The sequence below is a fragment of the Pipistrellus kuhlii genome, unplaced genomic scaffold, assembly GCF_014108245.1.
Source record: "Pipistrellus kuhlii isolate mPipKuh1 unplaced genomic scaffold, mPipKuh1.p scaffold_m20_p_91, whole genome shotgun sequence".
Classification (NCBI taxonomy): domain Eukaryota; kingdom Metazoa; phylum Chordata; class Mammalia; order Chiroptera; family Vespertilionidae; genus Pipistrellus; species Pipistrellus kuhlii.
In genome coordinates, this window is record NW_023425597.1 from 843,412 (window position 1) to 862,535 (window position 19,124).

Consider the following 19,124-nt stretch of genomic DNA (forward strand, 5'->3'; position numbering starts at 1 on the left):
CCATCAGGCTAAGGCTCCGTGACCCCACCTGGGCCGGTGCCCACACATGCACACACACTCCCACACGCACACGCACACGCACACGCACACACAGCCCCGGACACAGGGCTGAGGCCAGACGCTGCCTGAAACACCGCAGCTGTGTCTCTTTGAGCAGTGTAGGGCCCTGGCCGGGGCGGCTCACGGACAGAGCGTCGGCCCTCGGACGAAAGGTCCCGGGTTCGATTCCGGGCAGGGGCTGCATCCCCAGCCCTGGGCGGGCGCGTGCGGGAGGTGACCAGTCGATGGGGCCCTCACACATCCATGCTTCTCTCGGTCTCACCCCGCCCTCCCACGCTCCCTGAACATCCTGGAAAAACGTGTGAGGATTAACAACAGCAAAAAGTGCAGCGTGGGAGCACAGGCATCCGCCAGCCCCGTGTCCCCGTGTCCCCGGGTCCCGTGTCCCCGTGTCCCGGGTCCCGTGTCCCCGGGTCCTGTGTCCCCGTGTTCCGCGTCCCCGTGTCCCGTGTCCCGCGTCCCCGGGTCCCGTGTCCCCGTGTCCCGGGTCCCGTGTCCCCGGGTCCTGTGTCCCCGTGTTCCGCGTCCCCGTGTCCCGCGTCCCCGGGTCCCGTGTCCCTGGGTCCCGGGTCCCGTGTCCCCGGGTCCCGTGTCCCCGAGTCCCGCGTCCCCGTGTGGGCAGCTGAGCCGCACCCGGGGTCCCGTGTCCCCACCCGCCTGCAGGACCGGCTGCCCAAGCAGCCCACGGGCAGAGCAAACCCCATGGCGGAGTCGGGGGCCCCCGGGGGCCCCGAGGTGACGGGCAGGGCCTCCGGAGGGACAGCCTGGGCTTCAGGCCGAGGCGGCTCCTCCCCCCTGCAGCCCCGCGGAGGGACCGTCCACCCCCGGCGGCCCCCACGCCCCCACGCCCGCCCGCGGCAGGTGGACGCTGCCCCGGGAGCGAGCGGTGGGGCCAGGAGCGGGCACTGGGTGGGGGGGGGGGCAGGAGCAGCCAGGCCGGTGCTGGGCTGCCCGGCCGAGCGGCGCCCGGTGGCCGCCAGGTCCCTGCGGCCGTCCTGCTCCGGAGCCTGCTTGCGGGGCCCAGCGGGCAGGCGCCGTCCTCTGGCTCCGATGTGAAGTGCTGGGTGGCGGGCGGGCGGCGGCCTGCAGGGGGCGCCGCGGCCTTACGTGAGGACGTGGCCCAGGAGCAGCTGGCAGGCCAGCAGCACGCACAGCAGCCCCCAGGCGCGCGGGCTCTGCAGGAGGCCCGGGGCCGCCGCCCGCCGCGCCCTGGCGGAGGCGCTGAGCATGGCCACGAGGTGCCTGCAGGGCGGGGGGGAGGGGGCGGGGGTCAGCCAGGCCGCTGGAGGGCGCCCCCCTCAGGGCGGGCACCCAGGCAGCGCTCGGGGGACGGGGTCCGCGCCAGGGAGCTGGACGCCCCCCGACCCCGTGGCCTCGGACGGGGCCCCCTTAGGAGACTAAGGTCAGAGGAGGTCACTGCCCGGGCCCCGTCCGAGGGGACTGTCCGCACAGCGAGGCCAGGACCCCCAGAGGGGCAGGGCGGGCACGGGGCCCAGGAGAGGATGGTGTGAGCCGTGTGTGCGGGACCCGGGTTACGTGATCCGGGACAGGTGACGCCGGCTGACCCGGAGCCTCCGGCGGGCGGACTGGCCAGCTCCCGGCGTCCCCGGGCCCGTCCCCCGAGGGCCAGGAGCCAGGCGTCCTGTGCCCCGGCCGCCCAGCCCGGCGGGTTCCAGCCCCCGCGCGCCCCCGCCCGCCCTCGGGGCCGCCGCTCCGACCTGTGCAGCTCCTGCTGGGCGTCCCGGATAGACAGCACAGCCTCCTGCAGCGCCTGCAGCCGCCCCGCCTCCTTCCGGCACCGCGGGCACGGGCTCTCTGGGGCCGACGCGGGGGACAGCAGGAGGGCAGGAGGTGAGCTGGGATGTCAGGGCCAGCGAGGGGCCCCGGGGGTGCCAGGGCGAGCCCCTGCCCGCCTCACGGGAGTCCTCAGCTCAGAGCTAACGGGACGGGGGGGGGGGGCAGGGAGAGGCCTGAGGGAGCTTCAGGGGCTCAGGCTCAGCTGCCCCAGGAGACAGAAAGGCTGGGGGGCTCACCACGGCGGAGGCGGGACCACACTGGGAGCCACAGCAGGGGGACCAGAGGGCCACAGGCCTAGGGCCCCCAGCCCCTGCCCCTGCCCCCGCCCCCCGTTAGCTATGGGCTCAGGGCTAGGGAGCCTGCCGCCTGCCCACTCCCTCGTCTGGCCTGGGCTCAGGGAGGCCCTGAGGCCGTGGAGGGGTTGTCCTGGGCACCAGCCCCTCAGAGGGGCCTGCACCCCGCAGAGGGCCCCCCCAGAGGGCCCCCCCAGAGGGCCTCCCCCCATAGGCCTCCCCGCAGAGCCCCCCCGCAGAGGGCCCCCCCGCAGAGGCCCCCCCATAGGCCCCCCCATAGGCCCCCCCGCAGAGGCCCCCCCGCAGAGGCCCCCCCCGCAGAGGGCCCCCCCGCAGAGGGCCCCCCATAGGCCCCCCCATAGGCCCCCCCTACAGAGCCCCCCCCATAGGCCCCCCCGCAGAGCCCCCCCATAGGCCCCCCCGCAGAGGCCCCCCCATAGGCCCCCCCAGAGGGCCTCCCCCCATAGGCCTCCCCGAAGAGGCCCCCCCTGCAGAGCCCCCCCTGCAGAGCCCCCCTGCAGAGGCCCTCCCCCCCGCAGAGCCCCCCATAGGCTCCCCCCGCAGAGGCCCTCCCCCCCCGCAGAGGCCCTCCCCCCCGCAGAGGCCCTCCCCCCGCAGAGCCCCCCATAGGCCCCCCATAGGCCCCCCCCTGCAGAGCCCCCCCATAGGCCCCCCCATAGGCTCCCCCCGCAGAGGCCCTCCCCCCCCGCAGAGGCCCCCCATAGGCTCCCCCCGCAGAGGGCCCCCATAGGCCCCCCCGCAGAGGCCCCCCCATAGGCCCCCCCCCGCAGAGGCCCCCCCCGCAGAGGGCCCCCCGCAGAGGGCCCCCCGCAGAGGCCCCGCTCACCGGGGGCGACGTGCCCGTCCTCGTCGGAGAGCTCGGGGCAGGACTCGGGCGTGGAGCTGCTCTCGGTGGCCCGGCTGCGGCCGGAGGGCTGGTCGCTGGCCTTGCGGAGCCGCCGGTCGGGGCCCGGCCTCTGGGGGGGACGGAGGCGCTGGGCCGGGGGCGCCCCACACCCACCGCACCCCACGGGGCCGCAGCGCCGGGCGGGCCGGCCCCCGTGGCCGTGGCCGGAGGCCACGCCGGAAGCTCAGCCGCGGCACCTCCCTCCTCCCTCCTCCCCTCAGGCCCGGCCGCTGTGCACTCGCCGCCGGCCGCGCCGGCCAGCCCCGGCCTCAGTCTCCCCCCCGGGGAGTGGGCCCAGGGCTGGGACTGAGTGTCCAGGAGCCTGGGCCTGGCAGCAGGGGCACTTGGGGGGTGGGTGTGGGGAGACAGGGCAGGGCAGAGAGGAGGCCGGGCGCTGGGCAGCCTGACTGTCCCCTCGCTGCGGAGGACGCCCCAGCAGGGCCCTGGGTGCTGACCTGGTGCCTGGGCTCTGGGCTGCCCCCCCGACGGGCCTGGGGGGGCCGGCTGTCCCGCTGCAGGGTGCACAGCGCCCCGTCCTGCTCGTACTGGGCCACGTCCTTCCGGGGGTCCCAGGGGCGGAGGCTGCAGGCCAGAGGGAGCCGTGGGCGGGGGCAGTGCCCTCAGCAGAGCCCCCAGCCCGGCCGCCCCGACCGAGAGCCCAGCCGCCGCCGGGCGGGGGCGGCACACAGGTCAGCGGAGCCCCATACGGCCCCCCTCCTCGCTCCGGGGGCGGGGGGGCGGGAGCCCCCGGGCCCGCAGGCCGGCCCCCCTCCTCGCTCCGGAGGGAGATGGGGGGCGGGAGCCCCCGGGCCTGCAGGCCGGGGCCGGGCTGGGGGGCCGTGCCCGTCGGCCCCTCCTCGCTCCGGGGGCGGGGGGGCGGGAGCCCCCGGGCCCGCAGGCCGGGGCCGGGCTGGGGGGCCGTGCCCGTCGGCCCCTCCTCGCTCCGGGGGCGGGGGGGCGGGAGCCCCCGGGCCCGCAGGCCGGGGCCGGGCTGGGGGGCCGTGCCCGTCGGCCCCTCCTCGCTCCGGAGGGGGATGGGGGGGCAGGAGCCCCCGGGGCCCGCAGGCCAGCCCCCCCGGCGCACTCACTCGGCGAAGCGGTAGCACCACTGCTGGGCGGCGGGGTCCAGCCGGAAGAGCCGGGGCGCCCAGGGCCCCGGGCGCTGCTGCTGCTCCCGGGCCCGCTGCCGCTGCGCCTCCTCCAGAGCCAGCTTCTCCCGCGTGGCCGCCTGCTGGTCGCCCGCCCGGATGGCGCTGGTGACACCCCGCCACAGCCTGGGGGGAGGGGGGCGCTGAGCGGGGCCTGGGCGCCGTGCCCCCCCAGCCCGCCCGGTGACACCCCGCCACAGCCTGGGGGGGAGGGGGCGCTGAGCGGGGCCCGGGCGCCGTGCCCCCCCAGCCCGCCCGGATGGCGCTGGTGACACCCTGCCACAGCCTGCGGGGGGGGGGGCGCTGAGCGGGGCCTGGGCGCCGTGCCCCCCCAGCCCGCCCGGTGACACCCCGCCACAGCCTGGGGGGGAGGGGGCGCTGAGCGGGGCCTGGGCGCCGTGCCCCCCCAGCCCGCCCGGTGACACCCCGCCACAGCCTGGGGGGAGGGGGTGCTGAGCGGGGCCTGGGCGCCGTGCCCCCTCCCCTGGGGTGGGCGGGAGACTAATGGCGCGGGGTCTCCGGGACCCTTTTTATAAAAATAAGCCCCATTTTATTTATTTTTTAAAAATATATATTTCACTGATTTTTTACAGAGAGGAAGGGAGAGGGACAGATAGCTAGAAACATGGACAAGAGAGAAACATCAGTCAGCTGCCTCCTGCACACCTACTGGGCAAGTGCCCACAACCAAGTACATGCCCTTGACCAGAATCGAACCCGGGACCTTTCAGTCCGCAGGCCGACGCCCTATTCACTGAGCCACACCGGTTTCGGCAATAAGCCCCATTTTAAAAATTAGATTCAACCCAGCTGGGATGGCTCAGGGGCTGAGCATCAACCTATGAACCAGGAGGTCACCTTTGGATTCCAGTCAGGCACAGGCCCGGGGTGGCAGCACATCCCAGTAGGGGGCGTGCAGGAGGCAGCTGATCCATGATGCTCTCTCATCATGGATGTCTCTTTCTCCCTTTCTCTCTGAAATAAATAAAAACATATTTTAAAAAATATATAAACTTGGCGCAGCCGGCCGGGCTCAGCGGATGAGCGTCAACCTAGGAACCAGGGGTCAGCGGGTCGGACCCTCCAAGGACGCGGTGACCTTGGGGCCCTGGCCCAGCGCAGGCTCCGGATCCGGCCCCCCGCTGCCCCCGCTGCCCCCGGCGCCCCTCCGCCACCTCGCAGGTCCTCGCTCGGGAGACAGACACTGCGGTTCAGAGGGTGGGACCCGGAGGCCGTGCGGGCTCCCAGCAGGAAGCGGGGGCCCCTCCAGGAGACAGGGGTCTCACCCTCCCTCCCTGCGGGCCTGACGCCCAGACCGCTCTTCCCCGCTGCCCTCCCGGCAGGACAGCTCCCCACTCGATCGCCCATGGGGTCAGCAGGCCGGGGGTCAGGGGCCAGGGGTCGGCGGGGTCGCGGGGGTCGGGGTCGGGGTCGGCGGGGTCGCGGGGGTTGGGGGCCGGGGTCAGCTAGGTCATGGGGGTCAGGGGCGGGGTCGGGGGGGGCGGGGTCGCGGGGGTCGGCGGGGTCGCGGGGGTCGGGGCCGGGGTCGGCGGGGTCGGCGGGGGTCGGCGGGGTCGGCGGGGGTCGGCGGGGTCGCGGGGGGCGGGGGCGGGCCGGGGCCGGGGCGGGGTCACGGAGGCGGGGCGGGGGTCGGAGGGGTCGCGGGGGGCAGGGCGGGGCGGGGCGGGGCCGGGCCGGGGCCGGGCCGGGGCGGGGCGGGCTCACCTCTCGGACTCCAGCTCCGCCTGCTCCGCGGGCAGCACGGTGCGCAGCCTCAGCCTCTGCGCGCGGACCTCGGGGCTCGGGCTCCAGAAGAGCTGGGGGCCCCCGCGGGGCTCCTCCCGGATGAACACCTCCCCGTCCTGGGGGCGGGAGGGCTCAGCGGGCAGGCCCTCCGGAGCCCCCCATTCCCCATCCCCCCAGCTCAGCGGGCAGGCCCTCCGGAGCCCCCCATTCCCTGTCCCCGTCCACCCCCCCCCCCGGCTCAGCGGGCAGGCCCTCCGGAGCCCCCCATTCCCCGTCCCCGTCCACCCCCCCCCCCCCGGCTCAGCGGGCAGGCCCTCCGGAGCCTCCCATTCCCCGTCCCCGTCCACCCCCCCAGCTCAGCGGGCAGGCCCTCCGGAGCCCCCCATTCCCCGTCCCCGTCCACCCCCCCAGCTCAGCGGGCAGGCCCTCCGGAGCCCCCCATTCCCCGTCCCCGTCCACCCCCTCGGCTCAGCGGCAGGCCCTCCGGAGCCCCCCATTCCCTGTCCCCCCACCGGCCGGCCCGCCCCCGGCGGCCGCTCACCCAGCGCCCCCACAGCTGCGCCAGCTCCTCGTCCCCCGCCACGATCCTGCCCGACACCTGGTTGATGCTTGTGCTGCCCCCGAAGAACGGCTGGGGACACGGGTCCGTGAGGGCGGCCCCCCCAGACCCCGGAGGGCGGCCCCCCCAGACCCCCTCCTGGGGACACGGAGTGGGCGCCCCCCGGGGACCAGCTCTGCCAGTGGGTGCCCAGGAGCCCAGCTGGACGGGACCCAGCTAGAGGTGGCCACTCGCCAGGCCTCTGCCTGAGCTCAGGGTGGAGGGGGGGGGGGGCTCCCCAGGAGGGCCTGTGGGCAGGGCCTCCCCTCGGGGCGGCTGCTCCCCGGTGTGCTTGCTCAGGAAACCAGCTCTGGGCACAGAGGGCGGAGGGTCCCCCAGCCCGTCCGGGGCGGAGGTGGGGGGGTGACGCCCGAGCTACCTTGAGCTTGAACTCCAGCTCGGCCTGGAAGTTGCTCTTCTTGCACTCGATGGTCACCCGGCCGCCCAGCTCCATGGTCATGGTGCCGTACAGGAGCCCTGCAAGCAGGCGGTCAGCGGTCAGCGGTCAGCGCGGCCCAGCCCCGCCACGCGGCCAGGCGGGAGGACAGGAGGGCGGGAGGAAATGAGCCCTGTCCCAGCCGGCGGGCACCTGATGGAGACACGCGGCTCTGCTCTGGAACGCTGAGACGGGGCCACCCCGTGCCCTTCAGGGGGATACGAACCAGGGACCCCAATAGCAGCGGCGGAAAGAGGGTCCCTGCGCCCGCCTGGGGGTGCGGGCCGGGGCGGCCCAGACTCCGTGGACGAGCAGCACCCCGGGTTCCTAGTTCTGAGAGGCCTGGTGGCCGTGCCCACGCGGGAACTGTGCACGGACAGAATTCCCACGAAACGAAGCGAGAACGCCATCCCTAGGAGCCAGGGCCACACCGACCGGAGGCTCAAAGCAGCCACTGCCTTGGGGACACCCCATAACCGCACACGCCAGACGGATGCCTGAGGAGCAGGGACACCCCGAGATCCGGCCACGGCTGTCCCCCCTGCAGGCCCCGCCACTCCGACGGCGTAAGACTAAGAGGAACGGCTGCGAGGTGGTCACCAAAGAAACATTTCCGGCCCAGCCGGTGTGGCTCAGTGGATAGAACGTCGGCCTGCGGACTCAGGGGTCCCAGGTTCGGTTCCGGTCAAGGGCATGTACGTTGGTTGCGGGCACATCCCCAGTGGGGGTGTCCAGGAGACAGCTGGTCGATGTTTTTCTCTCTCATCGATGTTTCTAGCTCTCTATCCCTCTCCCTTCCTCTCTGTAAAAAAAATCAATTAAAAAAAAATATATATATATATACTGATTTCAGAGCAGAAGGGCGAGGGAAAGACAGGAACATCAATGAATGATGGCAGAGAATCGCGGATCAGCTGCCTCCTGCACGGCCCCCGCTGGGGGTGGAGCCCGAAACCCGGGCCTGTGCCCTGACCGGGAATCGAACCGTGACCTCCCGGTTCCTAGGCCAAAGCTCACCCCCTGAGCCACGCCAGCCGGGCAAAGCATTTGACTTTAAAGGTCACCGTCACCAGGTGCACCCCCTCCCCTCCCTGATGGTGACTGAGGTGCATCCTGGCCATTCACACAGCAGCCCCTCGGTCTCTCAGACGCCCCCCCCCCCCCCACCCATCAGAGCCCTCTGCCCGCAGAGCCGTGCGAACGAGGGGGGCCAGGCAGGAGGAGACGCTGGTCCAGGAGTCAGAGGGGCCGCAGACATCTCCGTCATGTGCAGGCCCGGAACCGCACAGCGGGCCCAGCTCCGGGCATCGAGCAAACCGTCCGCACCAGAGGCCCCTCGCCCAGCCGGCGGTCCCCACGCCTCCCCTCCAGGCGGCCACACCACCGGGACGCCCTGCAGAGCCCAGGCCACGGCCACACCACCGCCTCGCTCCCGCCCGGCTCCTTCCTGCCCGCCTGCCTAACCGTCCACAGCTAACAGGACGACGGACACAGGGAAGGGACCATCAGGGAGGGGAGGGGGTGCACCTGGTGACGGTGACCTTTAAAGTCAAATGCTTTGCCCGGCTGGCGTGGCTCAGGGGGTGAGCTTTGGCCTAGGAACCGGGAGGTCACGGTTCGATTCCCGGTCAGGGCACAGGCCCGGGTTTCGGGCTCCACCCCCAGCGGGGGCCGTGCAGGAGGCAGCTGATCCGCGATTCTCTGCCATCATTCATTGATGTTCCTGTCTTTCCCTCGCCCTTCTGCTCTGAAATCAGTATATATATATATATATTTTTTTAATTGATTTTTTTTACAGAGAGGAAGGGAGAGGGATAGAGAGCTAGAAACATCGATGAGAGAGAAAAACATCGACCAGCTGTCTCCTGGACACCCCCACTGGGGATGTGCCCTCCTGGGCGCCCCATCTGCCCCAGGTGAGCCCCGGCCTGCGGGCTCTGAGGTTACTCCTACTAGGTGCAGGGTCCCTCCCTCCTTCCGAGCTGAAATGCCGCCGAGATCGCCCCCTGCCTCCGCCCACTCCCCCCCCCCCCCGCCTGTGTCCGCAGAGCGCCCCCTGCCGGGGTCTTCTTGGGGACGGTCTGGGCTGTTTGGCTCGGGGTCTGGAGGGAGAGCCACACCACAGAGCTGAGCTTCTCTGCCTTTTTGGTCTGAGATAACCTCCCTGTGAAATGTCAGGCTAACTTGTAGCTTTCCCTTCTCCGACCCCTCAGGGCACAGCCGAGCGCCCTGGGCGCCAGGACCGAGACCACAGGTCCCTTCCCTGTGTCCGTCGTCCTGTTAGCTGTGGACGGTTAACTGTCCCGCACCCACCTCATAGAAGAAGCATGTGTCCATCCTTTACTTTTTATCCAATCCAGAGGTGCCCCCGGGCTTTCTCCCGCCTCCCTAACCTCTCACCAGCGGGCTTCATGGAACCCGCCTACATGCACCCCCCCCTTTTTTTAATTTTTAAAAATATATTTTACTGATTTTTTACAGAGAGGAAGGGAGAGGGAGAGCGAGCTAGAAACATCGATGAGAGAGAAACATCGACCAGCTGCCTCCTGCACACCCCCCACTGGGGATGTGCCTGCCACCAAGGTACATGCCCTTGACGGGAATCGAACCTGGGACCCTTCATTCCGCAGGCCGACGCTCTGTCCACTGAGCCAAACTGGTTCCGGCTGCATGCCTTCTTTGATGTCATGTATGAAATGAGGTGGACCGTTATCCCAACCCCTTACGGCTCTGCTCCCCAGCGACTGCGGGCAGTCTGCCTCAAGCACACTCACAGTCCTTCCCAGGGTGAACGTCTCCACGTTCACGCCGCCCCGCGATGAGAGGACGGAGCGGGAGGACGGACCGAGGAGAGTGTCCTGTTCCCTCTGGCCCCACAGTGCGCGAGGAGCGCCTGGCGGGCACACCCAAGGCCGGGCCCTCCCCCCGAACCGGCCGGGCAGGCCGGCCTCACCTCTGCAGTGGGCGTAGGGCATGGTGAGGGTGTAGTCCTCCGCCCGGCCCAGGAAGGTGAGTGTGGCCTGGCCGTCCAGCAGGGCCGACAGCGAGTTCCCTGCGGAGACGGGCGGTGAGCGGAGGGGCCCCGAGGCCGGCCCCACCCCATTCCCACAGCACGTGTGGCCCGTGGCCCGCGCCCAGCCTCGTCCTGGGACCTCAGGCGCCCGGGGGTTGGGGGGGGCGCCTCGATCAGGCTCTGAGGACTGTCCCGCCCGGGGCCCCGCGTCTGAGTGGTGGGAGGGAGGCACGGGCGTGTCCGGTCTGGACCCCGGAACCTGGAGCTCACCCCCCCCCCCCCCCGCTGCCCGGGGGCCTCACCGTAGAACCGGGACTTGGCCGTGACGCTGCCGCTGACGCAGAAGCCATCCTTGCGGTTGCTGACGTGGAAGGCGGACACGGGCGGGTGGTGGGACACCTGTGGGCACAGCACTGGCTCCCGGGACAGCCCCACGGCCGGCAGCGCCTGCCCTGCCCGGCCACCCCGGCCATCCTCATCCACCCCTCTGTCCATTTCCGGCCCCCCCGGCCCCCCCGACAACCCCCCTGCCCGGCCCCCCCGGCCATCCTCATCCACCCCTCTGTCCATTTCCGGCCATCCTCCCCCCCCCCACAACCCCCCTGCCCGGCCACCCCGGCCATCCTCATCTACCCCTCTGTCCATTTCTGGCCCCCCCGGCCACCCCCCAACAACCTCCCTCCCCGGTCACCCTCCCCCCCCCCAGCAACCCCCCAGCCACCCCCCCAGCCACCCCCCGGCCACCCCCGGCCACCCCCCTCCCCGGCCACCCTCCCCCCCCACCGGCAAACCCCCTCCCCAGCCACCCTCCCCCCCCAGCCACCCCCCAGCCCCCCCCCCAGCCACCCCCTGGCCACCCCGACCACCCCCCCAAACATGCCCCGGCCACCCCCAGCCACCCCCCGACAACCCCCCTTGCCGGCAACCCCCCTCCCCAGCCACCCTCCCCCCCCCCCCCCCCCGCCACCCCCACGCCTGCGCCAGGCCAGAGTCTGGGCCCGGATGCTCAGGGGCGTGGGGTGTGGAGAGGAGGCCCAGTGGGCGGAGCGGCCCGGAGGCGTGCCCCCCAGGCGCCCTGCCTGCTCAGCGATGTAGAAGGTGAGGCTGTGGGTCTGAGGGTGGAACCAGCTGCAGCGGAAGGTCTCCCCAAGGACCGGGTTGTAGGGCTTCTTGATTCCCTGCGGAGGGGGGGGCGCGGGGCGTGAGGGGGCACTGGGTGGGGGGGGGGCGGGGCGTGAGGGGGCACTGGGCGGGAGGGGCGCGGGGCGTGAGGGGGCACTGGGCGGGGGGGGCGCGGGGCGTGCGGGGGCACTGGGCGGGGGGGGGGGCGCGCGGGCCCAGGGCAGGCGGGGCGCCCGCAGACATGGCCTCGGGGCGCACAGCTGGCCGCGGGCACCGGGAGCCGGCCCTCCTGTTGGGGGCCCTGCTTCGCCCCGGCGTCTCCGCCTCTGGTTCCCAGGGGACCCGAGACCCCGACCCGTCACCTCCCAGGACTCTGGGCAGAAGCAGGGTCTCCGAGGCCGGACCCCGGGTGACCAGGACCCTCCATGGCCGCGGGGGGCGGGCGGGGGGCCTCACCTTGGGCTTCTGGTAGAAGCCGGACAGGTACCAGCGCAGCACCTGCTTGAAGCGGCCGTAGGCGTCCTCCTCCAGCGCCGCCCTGGACGGACAGATGGACGGACAGACAGACAGGCGGATGGATGGCGAGCTCCACACTCCCTGCCCGATGCTCCCGCCCCCGCCCGCTCCCTCTGTGTATCCAGCAGCAGGCACTCAGCTCAGGGGCCGCGCCGAGAGGGGGTTCGGGTACACAGAGGTACGGGGCGCCCACCCTGCCCACCCTGCGGGCAGGGGCAGTGGGAGGAGGCCAGGCGCCCCGGGACCCTGCAGACCCCTGGGTGGGTGGCCGGGCGGGAGGGCATAGTGGGCGGGCCAGGCCGTGGGGGCCCTCACCGGGACAGCAGGTCCGCGTGGGCGCAGTGGGGGCGGGCAGTGGGGGGCGGGCAGTGGGGGCGGGCAGTGGGGGCCGGGCAGTGGGGGGGGCAGTGGGGGGCCGGGCAGTGGGGGCCGGGCAGTGGGGGGGTGGGCAGTGGGGGGCTGTGGGGGCAGTGGGGGGCGTGGGCGCCCTCACCGGGACAGCAGGTCCGCGTGGGCGCAGTGGGGGGGGCAGTGGGGGCCGTGGGGGCAGTGGGGGGCGTGGGGGCCCTCACCGGGACAGCAGGTCTGCGTGGGTGCAGTGGGGAGCAGTGGGGGGCAGTGGGGGGGCCGTGGGGGCCGTGGGAGCCCTCACCGGGACAGCAGGTCCGCATGGGCGCAGTGGGGGGCGGGCAGTGGGGGGCGGGCAGTGGGGGGCGGGCAGTGGGGGCCGTGGGGGCAGTGGGGGCAGTGGGGGGCGTGGGGGCCCTCACCGGGACAGCAGGTCTGCGTGGGCGCAGTGGGGGGGGCAGTGGGGGCCGTGGGGGCCGTGGGGGGCTGAGGGGGCCCTCACCGGGACAGCAGGTCCGCGTGGGCGCAGTGGGGGGGCAGTGGGGGCCGTGGGGGGCGTGGGGGCCCTCACCGGGACAGCAGGTCCGCGTGGGCGCAGTGGTCGGACAGCTTGCAGAGGAAGGAGCGGGGCTCCAGCACGAAGGTGGGCAGTGCCACGTGGGCCAGGTCCATGCCCGGCCGCAGCTGCCTCAGCAGCAGCCACACCAGCCCCCGGTGCTCCTCCGGCTCCGGCTGCTCCTGGGCCGCGGCGCCCGGCTGCCGGAGGGGGCGTCAGGGCGGCCGGGGGACCCTCTCCCGCTGTCGCCGCCCAGGCCCAGCCCCTCACACTGCTGCCTCCCTCCCTGCCCACTGGCTGCCCCAGCGCAGCCCACCTGGCCCCCCACATCCTCAGCCTGAGCTCGGGGCCCTCGCCAGCTCCCGGCCCCCCAGACCCCCGTCCCTGCTCCCGGCCCCTCAGACCCCCGTCCCTGCTCCCGGCCCCCCAGACCCCCGTCCCTGCTCCCGGCCCCCCAGACCCCCGTCCCTGCTCCCGGCCCCTCAGACCCCCGTCCCTGCTCCTGGCCCCCCAGACCCCCGTCCCTGCTCCCGGCCCCCCAGACCCCCCGTCCCTGCTCCCGGCCCCGGGGCCCTGCCTCTCCTCAGGGACCCCGGGCGGCCTGGGGCGGGGGGGACGGGTGGGGTGACGGGTGGGGGGACGGGTGGGGTGATGGGTGGGGGGAGGGGTGGGGTGATGGGTGGGGAGACGGGTGGGGTGACCGGTAGGAGGACGGGTGGGGGGACGGGTGGGGGGACGGGTGGGGGGTGGGGGGACGGGTGGAGTGACGGGTGGGGGGACGGGTGGGGGGACGGGTGGGGGGACGGGTGGGGTGACGGGTGGGAGGTGGGGGGGCGGGTGGGGTGACGGGTGGGGTGACGGGTGGGGGGTCGCGGTGGGGGACGGGTGGGGGGACGGGTGGGGGGACGGGTGGGGTGACGGGGGGGTGACGGGTGGGGTGACGGGGGGTGACGGGGGGGTGACGGGGGGGACGGGGAGGGACGGGGGGGAGGGGGGGGATGCGGTGGGGGACGGGGGGGGAAAGGTGGGGCGTCGTGGTGGGGGGACGGGGGGGGGACGGGGGGACGGGGGGGGAGGGGACGGGTGGGGGGACGGGGGGGCTCGGGGCAGCTCTCACCTCCCCCAGCTCCTCGTGGGGCTGCTCCACGTAGGTGGTCCCTCGAGGGCCGGGGGCGCCCGGGGCCTGGGACAGGTCACTGCGGCTCCTCTGGCTGAGGTCCGGGGCCTCGGGCTCCGAGTCCTCGCCCGCCTCCCGCTCCGACCGGTCCGAGAAGGCGTCGTTCTCCAGGGCCGACCCGTTCAGCCTGCGGCAGCCCACCCGGGCACCTTACCCCCGGCTCCCCACCCGGCACCCCACCCGGCACCCCCACCCGGACACCCCACCCCAGGCACCCCACCCGGCACCCCACCCCGGGCACCCCACCCAGGCACCCCACCCGGGCACCTTACCCCCGGCACCCCTATCCCAGGCACCTTACCCCCGGCTCCCCACACTGGTACCCCACCCGGGCACCTTACCCCCAGCACCCCACCCGGGCACCTTACCCCCGGCTCCCCACACTGGCACCCCACCCGGCACCCCTATCCCAGGCACCTTACCCCAGGCACCCCACCCAGGCACCTTACCCCTGGCACCCCCACCTGGCACCCCATCCTGGCACCCCCACCCAGCACCCCACCCAGGCACCTTACCCCTGGCACCCCCACCTGGCACCCCATCCTGGCACCCCCACCCAGCACCCCACCCAGGCACCTTACCCCCGGCACCCCACACTGGCACCCCACACTGGCACCTGTATCCCAGGCACCTTACCTCCAGCACCCCACCCTGGGCACCCCACCCGGACACCTTACCCCCGGCTCCCCACCCGGCACCCCATCCGGCACCCCCACCCGGACACCCCACCCCAGGCACCCCACCCGGGCACCTTACCCCCGGCACCCCACACTGGCACCTTACCCCCAGCACCCCACCCGGGCACCTTACCCCCGGCACCCCACACTGGTACCCCACCCGGCACCCCACCCAGGCACCCCACCCAGGCACCCCACCCGGCACCCCACACTGGTACCCCACCCAGGCACCTTACCCCCGGCACCCCACACTGGTACCCCACCCGGCACCCCACCCAGGCACCCCACCCGGCACCCCACACTGGCACCCCTATCCCAGGCACCTTACCCCCGGCACCCCACACTGGTACCCCACCCAGGCACCTTACCCCCAGCACCCCACCCAGGCACCTTACCCCCAGCACCCCACCCGGGCACCTTACCCCCGGCACCCCACACTGGCACCCCTATCCCAGGCACCCCACACTGGTACCCCACCCAGGCACCTTACCCCCGGCACCCCACACTGGCACCCCACCCGGCACCCCTATCCCAGGCACCTTACCCCTGGCACCCCCACCTGGCACCCCATCCTGGCACCCCCACCCAGCACCCCACCCAGGCACCTTACCCCCGGCACCCCACACTGGCACCCCACCCGGCACCCCTATCCCAGGCACCTTACCCCTGGCACCCCCACCTGGCACCCCATCCTGGCACCCCCACCCAGCACCCCACCCAGGCACCTTACCCCCGGCACCCCACACTGGCACCCCACACTGGCACCTGTATCCCAGGCACCTTACCTCCAGCACCCCACCCCGGACACCCCACCCAGACACCCCACCCCGGGCACCCCACCCGGCACCCCCACCCGGGCACCCCACCCCGGGCACCCCACCCGGCACCCCCACCCGGACACCCCACCCGGACACCCCACCCCGGACACCCCACCCGGACACCCCACCCCGGGCACCCCCACCCCGGGCACCCCCACCCGGACACCCCACCCGGACACCCCACCCGGCACCCCCACCTCAGGAACTCCCCACCGGGCGCCCCTCGCTGGGTTTACTTTCTAATGTAAGTTAATTCCAGAGGAAGGAGAGGGAGAGAGCGGCGGCTGGGCCCTGACCCCTGACCCCTGGCTCCGGGGGCGCCCAGGCTGAGCCGGCCGGCACTGGGGCACCGGGCTCCCGTCCCCTCCAGCGGGAGCCTGCCCAGCGCGCCCGAGGCCCTGCCCCCACCCAGGCGTGTGGGTCCGGGGACTCGGGCTGGCCACGCCGCGCCCACTCACGGGAGCAGGTCCGGGTGGTGGGTGGCGGCCGAGGGCGGCAGCCCGCAGAGCGAGGAGGGCGACCCGTCGGGCGAGGACCCGGGCTCCTGGTCGCTGCCCGGCCGGCTGAGCCGCAGGAGGCTGGAGCAGCGCAGGGCCAGCTCCAGGGCGTCCAGCCAGCAGCGGCCTGGGGGCGGGGGGGACCGGGTGTGAGCCCCGCAGCCGCTCCCCACCCCCTCCTCACCGGCGTCCTGCCCCGGAGCCCTGCCCATCCACCCGCTGCCCCGCCCGGCCCAGGGGGCCACCCCCACCCCAGTCCCCGTCCCCCCAACCTCCCCCACCCCAGTCCCCATCCCCCCAATCTCCCCCACCCCCCAACAGGTCGCGGGAGTCACGGGGGTCGCGGGGGTCATGGGGGTCGCGGGGGTCATGGGGGTCGCGGGGGTCATGGGGGTCGTGGGGGTCATGCAGGGTCATGGGGGTCATGGGGGTCACGGGGTCGCGGGGTCGCGGGGTCGCGGGGACCTGCCGAGCAGGCGGACTCACCGTCGGACTCGGAGGCGGCCCTGAAGATCAGGTAGCTGCTGGGCAGGGGCTGTGTGATGGAGCCCACGCTCTCGCCTCTGGGGCCCTGGGAGGGCACAGACCAGGTCACCCGACAGCCCGGGCGGCGAAGCACGCGGCCGGTCACCGGCCTCTCGCACACGGGCCTCCCCGGCCTCGGGGTCCCTGGGGGCCGCCCCGAGGTGCTGGCTCTGAGCTCCCGACGCCCGGCCCGGCTACACCGGGACCTCAGCGGCAGGGGGCACCCGTGTTGTGTGGGTTGGGGTGCATCCTCGCTGGAGGGTACTTTCCCCATCGGTTTTAGAGAGCGGGGAGGGGGAGGGGAGCAGAGGAAAGAGAAACTCCGATGGGAGAGCATCGACTGCTGCCTCCCGCACGCCCCCGGAGCCGGAACCGAGGGCGTGCCCTTGCCCGGATCCAAGCCTCGGCCCTCCGTCTGCGGGTCGGCGCTCCGGCCACTGAGCGAGCTGGCCAGGGTGACAGCTACCTCCTTTAAAAGCGCCATTGGGACACGCTCGTCCTGAAAGAGCCCGCGTCTGTCCGAACCCTGTAACTGGCTCCCCGGCGAGCTCTGGCCCTGAGCCCAGAGTCCCTGGGGCGGGGGCGGGGCTGGGAGCCGCCCGCCGTGGCCACGCCTCCGCCTCCAGGCACCTGTGGCCGTGACCTGTGGCCACTAGGCCTGAGCCCCACGGGCCCGCCACCCCCAGAGCAGGACCACAGCTGACACCACTGAGACGTACCCCAGCCACCCCGAACCCTCCCCGGGGTCCTGGTGCCTCCCGGGCCCGCCCCCCCTCCACCCCGTCCCCCCTCTCCACCCCGTCCCCTCCCTCCACCCCGTCCCCCCGCTCCACCCCGTCCCCCCTCCACCCCGTCCCCTCCCCGGGGTCCTGGTGCCTCCCGGGCCCGCCCCCCCTCCACCCCGTCCCCTCCCTCCACCCCGTCCCCCCCCTCCACCCCGTCCCCCCCCTCCACCCCGTCCCCCCCCTCCACCCCGTCCCCTCCCCAGGGTCCTGGTGCCTCCCTGGCCCGCCCCCAGCCCGCGGGCACCTTCACGGCCCACACGGACTGGTCCAGCGGGTGGAAGAGCTTGAAGCAGAAGCCGTCCTTCTTGGAGGGCCGCTCCAGCAGCCGGCAGCACTGCAGCAGCACCGTGCCCACCCACTGGCCCACGCCCGGCGTCTTGTAGATGAGCAGCGCGCCCGGCTTCAGCACGCACCACAGCTTGGTCCAGCCCTTCAGCGTGCCCCGGACCTGCGGGCGGGCGGGCGGGGTCAGGGCAGGGCACGGGGTCCCCCGGTCTGCGGGCGGGCGGGCTCAGGGCAGGGCACGGGGTCCCCCGGTCTGCGGGCAGGCGGGGTCAGGGCAGGGCACGGGGTCCCCCGGTCTGCGGGCAGGCGGGCTCAGGGCAGAGCACGGGGACCGTCTGGGGCGGGCGGGGTCAGGGCAGGGTACGGGGACCGTCTGGGGCAGGCGGGGTCAGGGCAGAGCACGGGGGCCCCCGTCTGGGGCGGGCGGGGTCAGGCCAGGGCACAGGGGCCCCCGTCTGGGGCGGGCGGGGTCATGGCAGGGCACGGGGCCCCCGTCTGGGGCGGGCGGGGTCAGGCCAGGGCACGGGGCCCCCGTCTGGGGCGGGAGGGGTCATGGCAGGGCACGGGGCCCCCGTCTGGGGCGGGTGGGCTCAGGCCAGGGCACTGGGCCCCCGTCTGGGGCGGGCGGGCTCAGGGCAGGGCACGGGGTCCCCCGGTCTGTGGGCAGGCGGGGTCAGGGCAGAGCACGGGGACCGTCTGGGGTGGGCGGGGTCAGGGCAGAGCACGGGGCCCCCGTCTGGGGCGGGCGGGGTCAGGGCAGGGCACAGGGACCGTCTGGGGCGGGCGGGGTCAGGGCAGGGCACGGGGACCGTCTGGGGCGGGCGGGGTCAGGGCAGGGCACGGGGCCCCCGTCTGGGGCGGGCGGGGGCAGGCCAGGGCACGGGGCCCCCGGTCTGCGGGCAGGCGGGGTCAGGGCAGGGCACGGGGTCCCCGTCTGGGGCAGGCGGGGTCAGGGCAGGGCACGGGGACCGTCTGGGGCGGGCGGGCTCAGGGCAGGGCACGGGGTCCCCCGATCTGTGGGCGGGCGGGCTCAGGGCAGGGCACGGGGTCCCCCGATCTGTGGGCAGGCGGGCTCAGGGCAGGGCACGGGGACCGTCTGGGGCAGGCGGGGTCAGGGCAGGGCACGGGGACCGTCTGGGGCAGGCGGGGTCAGGGCAGGGCACGGGGCCCCCGTCTGGGGCGGGCGGGCTCAGGGCCTGGGAGGCAGGGGCCCAGCATCGGGCGGCTCAGAGGCGGGCAGAGCAGGTGGGGCTCCGGCTGCAGGCAGAGGCCTTTACTTTTCCTCTTTTAGGTGTAGTTTTTATGGATGTCAGAGCGGAAGGGAGAGGGAGTTAGAAACATCCATCAGCTGCCTCCTGCAGGCCCCACACTGGGACTGAGCCCGCACCCCAGGCCTGTGCCTCCTGGTTCATAGGTCGATGCTCAGCCGCTGAGCCACGCGGCCGGCGGTTGGAGACTCGGTATTGGCCATTTTTCCTCTCGTGGTAAACATGGCTCCCATTTGTGCCAACACAGAGAAGGCCAAGGCGGCCCTCTGGCCCATGACCAGCCCCGTCTGGCTGACTCTCCTCTCCCCCGCACCCCGGGCCTGTGCCCTGGCCGGATGACCCCTGACCTCCTGGTTCACAGGTCGACGTGGACGGGACCGCCAGGCCCGCCTACCTTCAGGCTGTCGGCCATGATGACCACGCGGGGGTCGGTCAGGGCGCTGAGCAGCTGCTTGGTGGCGCGCTTCTTCTCCTGCCGGTAGTTCTCCTTCTGCACCTGCTCAGCCCGCCAGCAGTCAGGGCACGGCGGGCCTGCCCCCGGCTCCCGACTCC

The 19,124-nt window shown here is 73.8% G+C and overlaps 1 protein-coding gene across 2 annotated transcripts in view; it reads right to left on the reverse strand.

Moving 5' to 3' along the window:
- Positions 1–566: 566 nt before the first annotated feature.
- The window catches only part of OSBPL5 (oxysterol binding protein like 5), a 40,535-nt gene continuing 21,977 nt past the window's right edge, over positions 567–19,124 (reverse strand). The window contains exons 5-22 of one of the 2 annotated variants that reach the window (XM_045578254.1): positions 18,967–19,068; positions 17,264–17,467; positions 16,196–16,280; positions 15,671–15,836; positions 13,658–13,844; positions 12,556–12,740; positions 11,577–11,658; positions 11,078–11,176; positions 10,301–10,397; positions 9,939–10,037; positions 6,929–7,026; positions 6,493–6,582; positions 5,931–6,067; positions 4,146–4,331; positions 3,513–3,639; positions 2,998–3,127; positions 1,779–1,875; positions 567–1,302 (exon numbers count right to left, since the gene is read on the reverse strand). In XM_045578254.1, the coding sequence (XP_045434210.1) occupies positions 1,164–1,302; positions 1,779–1,875; positions 2,998–3,127; positions 3,513–3,639; positions 4,146–4,331; positions 5,931–6,067; positions 6,493–6,582; positions 6,929–7,026; positions 9,939–10,037; positions 10,301–10,397; positions 11,078–11,176; positions 11,577–11,658; positions 12,556–12,740; positions 13,658–13,844; positions 15,671–15,836; positions 16,196–16,280; positions 17,264–17,467; positions 18,967–19,068 (2,310 nt within the window). In that variant the 3' untranslated portion in view covers positions 567–1,163. The remainder of the gene's footprint in view (positions 1,303–1,778; positions 1,876–2,997; positions 3,128–3,512; positions 3,640–4,145; positions 4,332–5,930; positions 6,068–6,492; positions 6,583–6,928; positions 7,027–9,938; positions 10,038–10,300; positions 10,398–11,077; positions 11,177–11,576; positions 11,659–12,555; positions 12,741–13,657; positions 13,845–15,670; positions 15,837–16,195; positions 16,281–17,263; positions 17,468–18,966; positions 19,069–19,124) is intronic. The other variant, XM_045578255.1, reaches the window with a different exon arrangement.